The sequence below is a fragment of the Rhagoletis zephyria genome, unplaced genomic scaffold (assembly GCF_001687245.7).
Source record: "Rhagoletis zephyria isolate East Lansing unplaced genomic scaffold, Rhagoletis_zephyria_1.1 Rzeph_scaffold_02256, whole genome shotgun sequence".
NCBI classification, from domain to species: domain Eukaryota; kingdom Metazoa; phylum Arthropoda; class Insecta; order Diptera; family Tephritidae; genus Rhagoletis; species Rhagoletis zephyria.
Window position 1 is genome coordinate 73,373 of NW_016159340.1, and position 15,612 is coordinate 88,984.

At 35.8% G+C, this 15,612-nt stretch overlaps 1 protein-coding gene across 1 annotated transcript; it reads right to left on the reverse strand.

The window, feature by feature from the left end:
* Positions 1 to 221: 221 nt before the first annotated feature.
* LOC108366395 (neuronal acetylcholine receptor subunit alpha-4-like) lies at positions 222 to 9,359 on the reverse strand. Its single transcript, XM_017620795.1, has 5 exons — positions 9,070 to 9,359; positions 8,883 to 8,975; positions 8,450 to 8,805; positions 7,818 to 8,347; positions 222 to 436 (listed from the first exon to the last, which is right to left on the reverse strand). The coding sequence occupies exons 1-5, from the start codon at positions 9,357 to 9,359 to the stop codon at positions 236 to 238; spliced, it is 1,470 nt and encodes a 489-aa protein (XP_017476284.1). The 3' UTR covers positions 222 to 235.
* Positions 9,360 to 15,612: the final 6,253 nt, after the last annotated feature.

Sequence of the window (15,612 nt, forward strand, 5' to 3'; positions counted from 1 at the left end):
CGCTTGGCTTGCTGCATTTCACTTTTTATAAATGGTTTTTTGCAATTATTATTATTTTTTTTTTTTTATATTTATGTTTTCGTTTAGTTCTATTCCTATTTGTTTTTTTGTATCCTTAAGCAATTTTTGGTTGTTGTTTTTGTTACTTTATATTTCATTTATCTTATTAGTTACTTTTGTTGTTGTGTTATTTTTTCTTTTGTTTTTGTTGTAGTTGTTTCTTTGCAATTTGTTTTTATAACACAGGTTTGGCAATGCTCGGTTTCGCTGTTGTCGTTGCAATTTCCGACAATTTAATATCGATTGGTACGCGCGTATCGTATAACGTCGGCGCCTGCAATATTATTCCGGCCGTACCAACGACAACGGCTATTGTAAATAACCATAAGAATAGACGATCCAATACCATGGCCACGTATTTCCAATCTTCTTTGACCTGTCGCATGCGAAAGATAGAAAAAGAGAATATTAAAAATTATAAGGACACGTACATGCATACAAAAAATTGTTGGCAAATTTGTACAAGAAGGCGGAGGGGAAACAAGAGGCTGAGACATTTTGCATACCATCTTGAAAAAGGGCACAACTCAAAAAAAAAAAAAAAAAATAAGGTAGATTTTGTTGCATAAATCAATTCGAAAAGATTTTTTCCTTTTTATGAATTTTTAAATTTGTAATTTACGGCATTAAAATATCGCTTATCGCTTATCGGTGCGTTCATACAGTAAGCCGAACGGCGTCGAGCGAAGTAAAGCGGAACAAAGCGAAGCTGCTGGTGTTCACACTGAAGAAGCGAAGCAGGGCTTTTCTCATGGACTCGCGGCAAAGATACCACAAAACTTACCGTCAATGAATAGTCGAAAAAATATTTCCACAAGTTTATTTAAAAGATAAGTTGAAAAATTCGTTTCTATTTGAATATATTAATATCTTGCAGAAGCTGAAGATTAAAAAGAAAATTCAAAATCAAAAGCTGCTTTGCTTTCAGCTCCAAAATACTTCTGAAAAAGCTTGCTGTATGAACACTTCCATATAGCTACAGCAAGTTGAAAGCTCCACTCAGCTTGGAACGCTTTCGCTCGGCTCGGCTCCGCTTTCTGTGTGTAAGTACCCTTAGAGTGCAACGCTGCTAAGTCCAATTCGACATCAATAAAAAGTGTTCACATTCTTTTGGATTTTTTGAGTTTTTTGTGATTTCTTTGAACTTTTTTAAAGCATCTCACCGAGACGTTTAATACCAAACGAGGTTTCAGACAGAGCGACCTCCTGTCGTGTGATTGCTTTAATCTGACATTGGAGAAGAAAATAAGAGCTGCAGGAACAGTTCTATTAAAACATCGAAGAATCGCTGTCATTCCAATAGACGCAGACGCTACAGCCTTGAAAATATTCACCTCGAAACACACTGCTGGTAGCAAAGGCCGAGACAGGCCTCACCAGGCGAAGGAAATACTTAGTGGAGAAGGTCTTGGCTTCATTGCACATTTCCAATTCGCGTCAGTTGGCACAGAAGAGAAATGACTGGTGTGCACTATTGAACTCGGCCAAAATCGCTTCGGGTTACAGCGCCAAACACGAAGAAGCATCTTCACTTTAAGCCAGCAGAGTGTTTTCGGCAACTTTGTACTTGTTATTGACAATTATCAAAATATATATCGACAACATTTTAAACTTTTTTGGATATCTTATCTGTACTGAACGCGAACTATTGTATTTTTTTTAATCTACACGATTTAAGAATAAATTCAAGCAGATCGTTGAGTGGTAAAGAGCTCTCTCTGTACGTCTTTGTCAAAAGCCTTATACCTAATCCTTAGAAAAGCGGCACAGAAATACAAAAAGTGTTCCGCCGTTTCATTCTCTCCAAGATAGGAGACCAAATATGGTCAAGGTTTTATGCCAGGATAAGTCACTAGAAAGCAATCCCACAAGTGGCCTTCAGTCTCAGTTAGCCTTTTTAGGATTGAAAGTAATATTAGTATTGCCCATCGGCAGCCCCTCGAAGCCTCCCAGATAAGTAGTCATCCAGTTTAAAATGATGGCTTCGATGGCCAACGGTTATAGTGCTACAACCGATTTCGGACCAAATGCTCAGATGTCTCATTATAAGCCATAAGCCTTCGTTGCTTTATAAGAGCAGTAGAGCTTAAAAATTTCTCTTGAGAGAAGATGTCAAAAATTATTTTCTTTCTTATTATTATTATTGAGGCTTTATGATAACTATTTATTTAAACAATGTTATCGCGCTATACCCCATGATTTTTTTTTAGGAAAAAGGGAAAAAGCAGCAAAGTCTAAGCAGTAGAAGTTATAGCTGCTATTTCGGAGATCATGACTAACGACACAGTTAACCCCTGCTAAGGACCGAAATTAAAAATTTTTAACTTTTAGCTGTCTTAATGCAGTGTCACACAATTGGGCATTTGTCCTAAATTTGATGCAAATTTTATCCCGTTCGTGTAATGCAAACATATTTTTCTTTATCTAAATCGCGAAAAATATTTTGTTCAAATTTTCAATAGATGTTCGCTGTTTTGTACCAATCGTGTGACTACAAAAAAAAATTCCTCCCAGTTCTTTTATTTTGTACCAATAGCACAATATAAATAAAGTACAAATGTACCAATCGTGTGACACTGCCTTTACATTTATCAGTTCAAAATGATAGCCCAACTTAACTCGGCAGAATTCAAATGACAAAAGTGTTTAATAGTCGATGTGCAAACAAATACAAAAATTAACTTTTATATACTATAAATTTTTTCAAATTTCTACCCGAATTCCCTACATATTTTACCACAAAATCTTGAGCCTTATGAAAACTAAAAAAAAAAAAAAGTTTCCAATTAGAAGAGGTTTGTGTACAGTACTTATGTAGTATTTGCTTAATATGAGGTTCACTCTCTCCTCCCTCAGCGACTATAAAATTTCATACAACTGTTGGCAAAATATTGAACTTTCATTAAGTGCAAAATAAATATTTGCGCATTTATGATTAAGACTCTGACTTTTACGAATGAAGTCAATAACAGAATGCCGCTAATAAATTCAGTTGAGTTCGAACGCAGTGAAGCTATAAGAATTAGCAAAGTGCAAAATAAAAATATGAAAATATTGAATGCAATATGAAGCGAGAACAACTAGCGATAGTGGCAGCAGTGGCATAGATAGCAGCTGGAAGGTAAGTGGACAAAATATTTCACAATTATATTGGCATTGAAAATAACAAAGCGCAGAAGAGATACATACATATAGCAAGGCACTCAAAACTGGTAAGCAATAAAATCAACAACAATTTTTTCCATCGGTTTTTTCAAGTATTTGCGGACACCATTCAAGCTTTTCAATGTTGCACAGTGGAGCGAAGTGTTGATTACTATTTAATTACCACGAGTAACTACATAACTTACATATATAGGTAGTTGCCTCGAAGTTTGAGTGTGTATAGAAATAAAACTTCTTTACAAAAAATTTAGTTCGGAGACCAGAGTGGATTACTTTGAATCAATGTGATTCAAGGTCTGGAGTATTACCAAGTAAAGTGTCTCTAAAAATTAATTTGAATAGTTTTCACCAGTGAAATTTTAAAAACTTCAATTTTACCATATCTGACATAAAAAATGAAATAAAAGCGTTTTTCTTTGACGAAATTTCTTAATGTGTTTTTCCTTCAATTTGTTTCTCTCGACATGGTGTTGCCACACAAATTGTAGGACCTGCGTTACCCTTTGCCTTGGAATAGTTGACGCCGAGGCGCGAACAACAAACGTGTATATACATATATATATTAGAGCAAAAATCGAAAATGAGTTCTAAAGAATAGAATTACACACACATAATCACTTTAAAACTCAACTGACAAATAAAGGTTTTTTTTAGCTTTTTGCTTCTTTAAAAATTCTAAAAAAATTCACATTTCCAGATTCTGTAAGATGCCGTCCATCTCGACCTAGATAAAGAAATTGTTCTTGCATTTTTTTATTTGTTTATTTTTTTCCAATCCTGCCCGATACTCAAGTATTTTATCTCTTATTCGCTGCGCTGTTGTACTCGCTTTCTTTAAGTCATAAAAAGGACAGCGCCAAATGTTTGGCAGCATTGCTCGAAAAGCACTTTATAGCCAGCCATTCCTCAATTTATCCAGCTATGCGATGCATTCATTCGCTCATTCATTCATTATGCCATACAAATAACTTCCAATCCATCCACTATTCCTATTTAAGACGCCGAAGCATAGCTACCACTCATTGCACTGTATAGAGTACTCGTACAAACTTACATACATACGTACATATATATGCATCCATGCTTCTTTATTGTGTGTTGCAGTTGTTGTTGTATTTTTGTTTATTAAAATGGTTTTCGGAATTATTGAAGATGGATGACTGAAATATTGCATTCGAGTGAAATTGACAGCGTACTACGGCCGAGGCGAGGTCAGCAAGGGAACGATGAGCTCGAGTGAACACGAGCGTGCATGCAACCAATGAGCTATGTATAGTTGTGTTTTTTTTCCAATGCACCAACTGCTGCAATAAATAGACTGACTGATGGTATGCTATTGTTGTTGTTGTTGTAGTTTAAGCAAGCATAAGATGATAACGATGATGGTAGTCGTCATGTTGCGACACTGCAGTGAAGAGTGATAGCAGAGAACTATTGTTATGTTTGGCGACTGGGCAAGTATTTATGCATGAGTGTGAGTGTGGGTGTTACTGCTGCTGCTGCTGCTACTGATTTTAATGATGATTGTATTGGTTTTGCAGTTGTCAATGCGCTTCGGTGACATTGATGGTGTTGGGACCTTCATTTTTGTGACAATGATGAATGACGATTAGATGCAGGGTGGTGCAAAGTTTCACAGGAATATAGTATCATAGCACCGGACACTTGCTAATGCAATGCAAAATATTTTAAAACAAATTTAAATGGAAGAGTTCAAATGGCGAAGCAATAGCACTGCTATAAGCACGAAAGTAAAAATATCTGTCATTAATTTTTCGAACCGTAACCAACTGCAGTTATGTACATTCTTTCTTAACCTTGACCGCAAATGCGCTTTTTCCAAACAAAGCCACGCCCTCGCCATTTTGTCATCCTCATGGCAGAGCTTATTCAGCTGCATAGCTTTTATGCTGCTACTAATGCCACGCTGGCAAAGTGCGCATAAAGTCGTCTTAAGCATGTTTTTCTTTTGAGCTTAACATTTACAAGTCATAAAGTAGCTTTACAGTGCGCTCAGTATTACAAGCGCCACTGCTCTTAGCTATGATAAGGCGTAATCCGCAGTTGGAATATGTTTTCGAGGCACATGAACAAACAAATATGTAAATGATATATATAAAGCCCCAACAAAACATACATACATACATAAAATGCTAATAAGTACGAGTATGTAGCAGCAAGCCATTGAGTATTGTTGAGAATGTAAATTATTTACAGCGGCGAAGTGTAGGTAGTATGTAGTGTGTACCACTAAGCTAATAATGTGGGATTTTGAAGGTTTCACCTTCTGTGTACAACGCGTCGTATACGTAACGCAAGGCAGAAATGAAATGACTGAAAGTTGACGGATGTCGTGAATTTACATTAAACCAAACAAACTAATAGGGAAGCATGTATATGGGCAAATCTAAAAAATAGGTACACTCTCCAAAAAAAATTGTAATTTTCAAATTTGTGAGCACACCTATGTTTTATATATATATGATTTTATTCGTATTCTCTTAATAAATCGATTAATATAAGTGTAATTCATTTTCATCAAGTGCTTCAAAAGTTAGGCGAGGAATAAACATGAAATAGAAAACAAAAGAATAAGCTGGGTTCAAATTACGTTGTTCAAGTTGTAAATTTTAAGCAGAGATTTTGAAAGTTGAACTCACTTAATTGGGACGTTCTAAATTCAATGGCATCCCCCGTTTTACCAGATTGGCTCCGGTTTTTGAGAAAACGGTATTTGAAAATTTGATTAAATTTTAACTATTTTATAAATAACTCCCTCAGTTTTGAAGTTATTTTACTAAAATTTTGCTCAAAACGGTTTTTTAATATTAACTTAATTATTCCTTAAAATTATCGAAATGGGTTCACTTTAACATATAGCTCCAATACAACTGATTACTCAGATATGTGTTTTTGCGCTATAACTCTAACTTCATATCTGAATAATAAATTGTATGCGTGCTATATGTTAAATTGAACCTATACTAAATTTTTACCTGCTTAATTGGAGGAGTTATAACGCAAAACAACGTCTCTGATCAATCAGTTGTATGGGAGCTAGATTTTAGAGTGAACCGATTTCGATGATTTTGATGAGATAGTGAAGGAAATGTTAAAATACAAGCGTGTGCAAAATTTTATTAAAATACCTTCAAAACTGAGGGAGGTTTTTTTTTATAAATTAGTTCAAATTTAAGCAAAGTTTCAAGTACCGCTATCTTCAAAAGTGGTGACAATCGGGAAAAACTGGGGACGCCATTGAATTTAGAAGGCTCCAATTAAGTAAAAGCAACTATCAGAACCTTTGTCACGAAAAATTAGAGTGCAAGAGTCAACTTTTATTTTTGATCGAAAAAAGGCCCAGTCGATTGACTATTGGCTTTGTAATCCGAGGTCGCCGGTGCATATCCCATTGACGGCGGTTGAAGAAGTCTGATGAAGAGATGTGGTGATCTCAGAAATAGCAGCTATAATTTCTACCAAAATGCAAATTATTGTTTTTCCACACAAATTTTAATTAATAACGGACTCAAGCGCAATCAAATTGTTGAAATATAATTGCTATAGTTAAGGCCATAAATAAAAAAAAAAACAACAAATAACGTAAAAATTTAAGTAAAATTTTAAGTTATTTTTTACCGATAATATGTCGATAAAAAATGAATTTTTTTTGAAAAAAGCATAGCAGTTACGGCCGTTGATTTGTCATGATCCCACTCTTATTGGTTTTTGTAATAGAAATCGTCATTGATGTATGTCATTTTAAACATGTATGAATGAACATACATACGCACAAATATCGATTTATTTATCGATAAATGTCTCAATACCGCTATCGGTTTACAAGCTATCATAAGTTTTAAATTTTACTATCATTGTGTGGGTTCAATAATTTATCGATTTGCTATCAGCTATACTATCGATATACGCATACATAAATCGTATAAAACCTATAAGGCATATTCATAGTCAAAACCTTGCAAAAAATGGCCAAACTTTGAAGACACTAACTGGACATAATTTCGTTTGCTTAAAATATTTATTAAAAAAAAAAATTAAAAAAATTGGCAAATCACTAAACGACGTATTTTCCTCCTTTTCATCCCAAACTAATAAAAGCAGATTCTGGTTGCAGTAGAAAATACCCATTCAAGAGGTAAAAATTCCATAAAATTGCATTGAATTATTGAAGATATAAATGCAAAATTCTGCACTAACTGCTAAACAGCCAAAATATTTTACGATTGACGTAATCTGTGAAACGTTTACGACCTTTGAGCTGTTCGCCTACAGTGCTCTCCAGTGTACGCATTTTCGTATTACCCACTGCGAGGTTGCCTTTCTTCAATGCCGGCTTTGCTCAATAAATTTAATGTCTTTAACTGCACCAATGGCGCACGAACCACAAACATACAAACATTTTAATTTACGACTGGTCCCACTATTATTGCCGCAATTTTATTAATGGCCTTTTAAGGTTTATTGGCCGGAATGTGCTGTTTTTGGTCAACTAAATCACAAAGTGATGGTTCGAATTTTTCGCTATATTCTCTCGATTTTATTTAGCACTTAGATTTTTCTGTTGTACTCACCCTTGTGCTCTCCTCCTCTTTGCGCGTCTGCTCCGCTATATAGTTTACACCATCCATGGCTTTGAGCAGCTCGGGACAGCCATGCCACCGATGCCGCAATTCGTTGCCTTCCGAACAGCCCCCACTACCGCCGCTCAGACAACAATGCGTGCCCTCTTCTCGCTGACACGCTGGCAGTATTTCACACGGCAGGGCGCCGCCAACCGCACCATGTCCACCAACACCAGTCACACCATGTGGATGCGGCTGTTCAGACGATTGACACGCGGCACCAGCACCCATACCTTGATGTATCTGTATGCCACTACAGCAGGAGTCCGCCAGCGTTGAAGCGGTCGCCACCGAGTTCACGGTGGTCGTTGACTTTATCACATTCGCATTGCTATTACCCAGCAGATCACACGTCGTGGTCGACTGATGTTGCTGGTGGGGATGTAGTGGTGCCGGGACGGGCGAGAATTGTGCAGATGAGGCTGACTGTTGGCGATACAGATGATGCGTGGAGGTGCTGGTCGCACCAAAGCCAATGCCTACACCCACGCCCACCGAATGCGTGTGGACGTGATGTAGCGTTGAAGTGGACGCTGAGATGGCGCCGCTGGGCAGTTGTTGTTGGTGTTGCTGGTAGAGGCGTCCGAACTGCGAGGTGGATGGTCCGTCGAAGCCATTCGTCTGTACTGACGTGGAAGTCTTTTGTTGGCGGAACTTGGTTGGCGTTAGCGGGTGATCGAGCAGTGAATCGCCAGTCTGTTGGTATTGGCTATGATGTTGTGCGTCCACGAGCGATGACGTGGTCGATGTCTGTTGATTCACAGTTGAAATATTGGAGGGGTAGAGTGTAGAGAACTGACCAGTCGCCGAAGCGGTGCCGGTGGTAGAGAGCCCTAAACCACCGATCGTTGAGTCATCCAGCAGATTGAGACTCTGCGCGCGATGTTGCAGATGTGGCGAGGTACTGCGCGACGTCGTTTTAGGGCTGTGATGCATTCTGTAGGGGTGGGAAAGCAAAAATTTTTTAAATGGATAACTTGTCAAGCAAATTTCCGATTGTGTGTAAATATATACCTCGACAAGGCCGCTGGCGGTGGTACCGGTGGTATTTGGTCGCCCAAGTCAAATCCATTGCAGGTGCGAACCATCAAACGTCGCGATGATTTGCTGAAAGCCAAATGGATTAATTATTTAAAATCAATTTATTTAGTTATAAAAATTAAATGGCATCCCACACTTTTCCATTGAATTTTTTACTCACATCATCTCACTGATGGGATACAGCGGTCGTCGCATGACCAAAAAGCGAGGCAGTTGATTGATGAACACCGTTCGCACCCAGGGCGCCATTGTGTGTGTCTGTGGCGAGCGGAAATGTATGTTGAGCACTACCACCGTCACACATATACTGTATGTAGAGTCGTTCCCCGGAGAATGCAGTGCAAGCGTGTTCGCGGTATTAGAATGGCGATTCGTGGTGGTTGCAGGACATTTCGTGGTATGGCGTTCGTGCGGCATCGACCAGCGCATGACCAATGACCAATGAGCCATGTTGCGTCCATAACGGCACACCGGAAAGCATTGCAAATTGCAGAAAATAGAAAACACCATAAATATGAAAAAAATGTTTGTTTGTATGTACGTATGTACTATATTGGTTTGCATAGCAAGGGTACAGAAAAATAGTAGGGTGTACAATATATATTTATAAATTACTTTGGGGAAATTGATGATGCAATACACTTCGAGTGATTTTTTTACCCTATCTCATGTATCGGAAATTGCTGCGTGGTCCATGCATACAATTTATTCATTGACTATTCACTATTCAAAGCAAAGCACAAGCTAGCAAAATACACTACGAAACCAAAGTATACATATGTTTAAGTATGTACGAGGTTAGGTTTGATAAGTTAGTGACCTTTTGAATTCCCAGCGCAATAACTTTAAATTGAACACTGCTCCTACTGTCGACTACAAACAATCTAGAAAGGCTATTATTCTCATTTAGTGTGTGTTTGACAGCCATTGGAAAACCATTTCGGAAGCCTTAAGAAATGCATACATAATTAAAAAAAAAACGCTGGACTGAATTCATCGCGCTAAGGACAAAAAGTCACGGACTTATCGAACTGCCCACGTATATTTACATTGACGACATATGCAAAGCTTTTCTGAAAACACTAGACTTTAATTTTTGTTGCTCAAGCGTGTACAGATAGCATATTGAAACTTCGAAGACAAAATTTTTTTTATAAATTTTATAAATACTTATACCATGTTCTGACCGACATCGAAATCATGTTTTCGATGCTAAAACTGGTTTTTGACCTAAAACTTGTGTTTTCGTCCATGTAAAATCTGTCAAACGAAAACCAGTTTTCGCTGAAAACTACTTGAAAACTCACGTTCCACTCATTCCAATCGATGTCTTCACTAGTTTTTTTCGATTATTTATCGAAGGGGAGGTCATATTTTGTCACTTTTAATACGCTATTTCGGATTTATTTTTAATTGGCTGGCAAAGTAAAATAAGAGTGATAGTAAGAGGTTGCTAATGAAAAGAAAATGAGGGGAAAGCATTTTGGGTTTGTTTTTGTGTAGCAAAAATGTAACCAGAGGATGCAAGAAATGTCAACGAAAACACTAACAGCCGGTGTGAACAGCCTTCAGCCCACAATCCCAAAACTCGTTTTCAAAGTGTTTTCGTTGTCGGTCAGAACACGGTGTAAAGTTCTTAAGTAGGAAATTTCTTCAAAATCCTGGGTATAACAAACACTGAAACCAATTTATTGATGTAAATAGTAGTTGTTTTTAATTCTATCAGGTCTTTAGTGACCTGTGTACAAAGTTGAATTTCGAAAGAAAATGGGTTAGTTCATAAAATCTAGTCCCTTTAAAACACCACATTGGAAAAAAATCTTATTGCTAGACTGCAGATTTTTATGCAGAACACGAAGCCTAAAAATATGGGGGTACATAATGCAAAATGTATACAAATTTACTTATTTTGCTTATAGTTAAGTGATACATATTTTTATGCTTCGATTTCTGCAAAAAATCCCCAGTCTACTTATTGCAAATTAATTTGTTTTAAATCCTTTTGCTGAAAATGGTTTTGCATAAATAACTTTTAGAATATTTTAAAAATTAAAAGCCAAGTTTATTTCAAGAAAGATATGTTGTAAGCAGGGTATTCAGTCGGTAAAGCGAGAGATAGCTTGATTACCATTCCATGTTTGTGAACTGAACAAAAAAATAGCGAAATTATAAGAATTTGCTAACTAGGATATTTTATCGATATTTGTAAAGCCCATTATAATTTTTATAAATTTATTTGAAAGTCCATTTGCGGCAGTTTTTATATTTGTTACTTTCAGAAACGAGCCCCTAGTCGCTGATCATGGAGTCGATTACTCATCCCAACTACTGTTATTTGACCTCAACTCACCTTATCTCACCTCACCTCAACTCTGCTCAACTCACCCTAACTCACCTTAAATATATTGCAATCTCAGGATTTGCAATTTCTTAACCAAAAGCTCAACTTTAAGTCGGAAGAGGTAATAGCAATATGTACATATATTTACATACACATACATTGTATACATTGACGGCACATGTACAAGTGTGTGCAATTTCATTTCTCGTGTTGACTTTTTGTGGTAATGCGATTGTTTTTGCATTAAATAATTGAAAAGCCAATACATTTTTATTTAATTCGTGCTTCGGCCAAGGGACATACATACATACAAATTTAGCATCACTTGTAATATGGGTAATAGAAAACTGAAAAAAAGAGAAAGCGTCGGCAAAGCAATCGTACCGGGAGAATCGGGCAATTTTTTCCCTGATTAAGTTTTAAGAGTGCTTTTAAAAATGCCAAGTGATAATAAGTTTAGATAGTAAATAAAAATTGCTGATTTTCATGCGCTAGGTTTATTCAATTTACTTATGAATTATGTGTGTATCAATAAATGTAACTGTTATTTAAAAATACAGTTTTTGGACATATTTATAACAATTTCATTTTGTGTTTAATAAATCAAAAGGATATTATTTCGTCATGGAAAGCATTTGCTTGATTACAAGCGATAGATTAGTTATTTTTTCCTTTCTATATTTATTTTTATTAAGGAGCGCTTAAATTTTAGAATAATTGACTGGTTTAAAACTTAAAAAATGTGTGCTAAATACATGATAACCGATTCGACTAATAATTATTAGAGACTTTAGTACTTGTACTGATGCATTTAATAGCATAAATGCAAAATAGACAAAAGAATCAACTAACTAAAGTCTCGTTTTATCAGCGTACAGCTAATTAAACTGCAAATGCCAGTTGTACATACATATGTATGTACTTATATACTTCATTTTCACCTGACCACGCTGTGAAACAATTGCCATCTGGGAACGACTTAATTAGAATGAGAGTGAAAATATCGCTTATCATAGCCAAAGTAAGTGACATCCCTGATGACAGTAAATGCATGGCACAGCCGTCTGCTGAAATGTATACACAATAAAAAAAGCGAAAAAATTTTTTTGGGCTATGGGAGTTTTTTTGTTTTTTCTGATGGGCCCTTCGACAAAGTTGACACTCCATACCGTTCATTACGTACATCGCAGGGATAATGCCACACTGGCAGCTGGTATTGCTGGCAACTTGCCGGCTACTAAAATGAGCGACAGCGACTTTATTACAAGTGGCATATGGTGGTCCTATATGTAGGTATGTATGTATGTATTGGCATTGTAGTTGCATGGATCAGCAAGAATGTTGATGGCTGTGTTGATGACCGCGATGAAATCATGGCTTCAATTCGCATATAAATGCGCTTCAATGGGATGCGTTGGGAATTGGCGAGAGCTGCGAGGACGCTTTGGAGTTGCCCGCATGCAAATTAACTTAATTAGCTGGGAAAACAAGTTGGGCATGAATAAAGGTAAACATTTTATGAACAATAAAAATGCAGATGAAGTGAATGAAAGGGAAAATATGGAAGAATGGTTGGAATAAAAAGAAAGAAAAAAAAATCGGGAAATATATGAGAAGATAAATTTAGCCTGTGAGGTAGATTTGTACTCCTATTTAGTTTTTTCCCAGAAATCAAATATTTAGTAAGTTTATTTTATTCAGGCCACAGATTTGTTATCAAAAGAATTTGGTAAGCAATCGTGTGCTAGAATACTTATGTACGTATCCGAACGCTTCTCTTGATTTATTTCGGAAGTTAGTAAAGCGGCAATGACTGTAAACTTAAGGAATCGATAATTTAGAAACTACTTATATTTACTATTTTCAATTTAAAATTTTTCAAACTCAAGTTTCGCATAGTTACATAAGTTCTATTATTCGCTATGAGATACATATAAATATCTTTAATTTAGTTTCGGGCTTTTCCTGCAAGAATAGTCAGCCATCCGTTATGTTCGCGCACGCGTGAAAGAAATCATTTTGTAATATACACAAATTAGGGTGGTACTTAAAAAATATGAATTTTTTTACCTTTAAATCGTATTTTGTAAACCTTATTTTGTTCTTCGTACACTTCCACGAAAATTTAAAAATATAAAATCTATTTGAAGGGGTCGATATAAAGGTTTGAAAAAAAAAATGTATATCTGGTAAATTTGACATATGGGCATTACCAGCGGAAGGACTGCCGCGCAAAATAAAAAATTTAAAGTCATATATCTAAATTATTTATGTGCCAATTTGGTTGCTTTCTATTATATAGATATACTGGTTATGTAAGCAGAAACATTTTTGCCAAAAAATGGTCTGGCTAGGTGGCGCTACGGTCGAGATATTTTGAAAAGCCGTATTTATGCTGCGATTTGTTTCAAAGTTGAAATATAGTAAGACACAGATTTGGATAAAATGGAAACGCTAGATGGCACTGGAGTCAAAATAAAAATATATTCGACATAAAAATGAAAGTTTATTGGCGCTAAAAGTTTGATTAAAAACAATATAAACTAAAAAAAAAAACGATTAATAGAAATAGTTTATTAACTGCAAACAATTGAAAAAAGATACTTCCCCGTGAGTTCAAAATTTCGGTAATTTTTTTTCGAGATTTTCGAATATCATGACGAAATAAAATAATAGGTGTCGTCTTTTTTTTCGATAAAGATTGTAAAAAAATATATTTCACCCAAAAAAAAAAAATATTGAGGTGTAAATATTGTATGGAATGACCCATATGTAAGCTGGCCAGCGTATAGCGATTGCATCATAATATTGCTGCCAAAGGTGTTGTTCCAAGTGTATTTAATCCTTTGGCGAGGGAAAATATAGTACATTGTGTATATGCACATATGCACATACCATAAGTATGTATGCATAAAAGTAAAAAATCGACATTTCTTAAGTTTGCTTGTGTAGCACACAACTGCCAAGTGTTTATTTGTGATGAAACTAGTTAAAAAGATTTTTTTTTTCAACAATTTTGGCAGCAACGACGACGCCAACGCAAATTCTAACGCCAACAATGGTTGCATCGACGGTAATACATACAAAAGCTCACAACGCAGTCGCGTCCACCGCCAATACGGCTATCACTTCTGCTTTCTGCCGCTTGGCCAAACGCCAAGTCATTGCATTTTTCGCGAAATTTGAGAAATTCACCAACATTTCCGAAAAATGCCCGTTTCCGCCAGCATGACAATAACAAATAACTTTTAGTGAACGGGTGGTAAGGTTGTGAGCGAGAAAAAGTTTTCCAAAAAAGTTGTGAAAGATTGTTTAAAGAATATGAGAAAGGTAACAAAAATAACTCGGGGAAGCGACAAAAGTTGTGTGAATAGAATAAATTGATGAAAACGTAAAGGCAATTTAGTGGCAAATATCATTTTTTGTTTGTATTTTATTGTCGTATTTTTTGCACTATTTTTTATGGTATTGTAATTATGTTTTAGTTGGAGTTTTTATTATATTTGCTGTTATATATTTTTTCAAAAGAAAATAACATTTATGGATGGCTTGCAGGCTATCACCCAAATTCACAAAAAATAAAGAGGGCTTTCAACTATTTAATAAATCGAAAATTTACCTTTATGAAACTCTTTAAAGCAATTTTATTTTTTTATGAAAACGACCATATGTCTTGAATTTTTTTTTTAATTTTCTTGCACCTCAACTTAAAAAAATGTAGCTCTTAAGTGCAGCTGCTATCAAGAAGTATTATTTAGCTCTTTTTTTGACCGTTTTGCTCCAAAGAAAATTTTTTTTTGGCAACACTGTTTCAGAATACTATTGAAATACACGTATAATTATAAATCAAAATTGGCTTTCAATAAAAATAGTTTGTAACTATTATCGTGGTAAAAATTATTGTTCAAAAGGTCTAGGTTGTTTCACATACGTCTAAAATATGTACATATTTTAGACACACACACACACTTTAATCAGACTGATATAAAACAAGTAAGAAAGTCTAAGTTCGGGCGGGGCCGAACATTAAATACCCGGCGCAAGTATTACATATATGCCTTTTCACCTTTCCGAAAGCTACCAGCTACATGGTAAGCCGGGGTGTATCAATTTTGAATAAATTAGCGTCCTTAAATTTCGAAATATTGACGTTTCGAGCATTTCTAAAATTTACCGTTATATGAAAAGCCGTAATTTTAGTCCGATTTCAATAATTTTGGACGTTTTGCTTTTACGTGGCAAGCAGAATAACCATACCGAGTTTGGTACAAATTGGTAGAACGGTTACCGAGATACATATATGTGATCATAAGTGGGCGGTGCCACGCCCATTTTCCAAAATTTTATGATAAGCGTATTTCC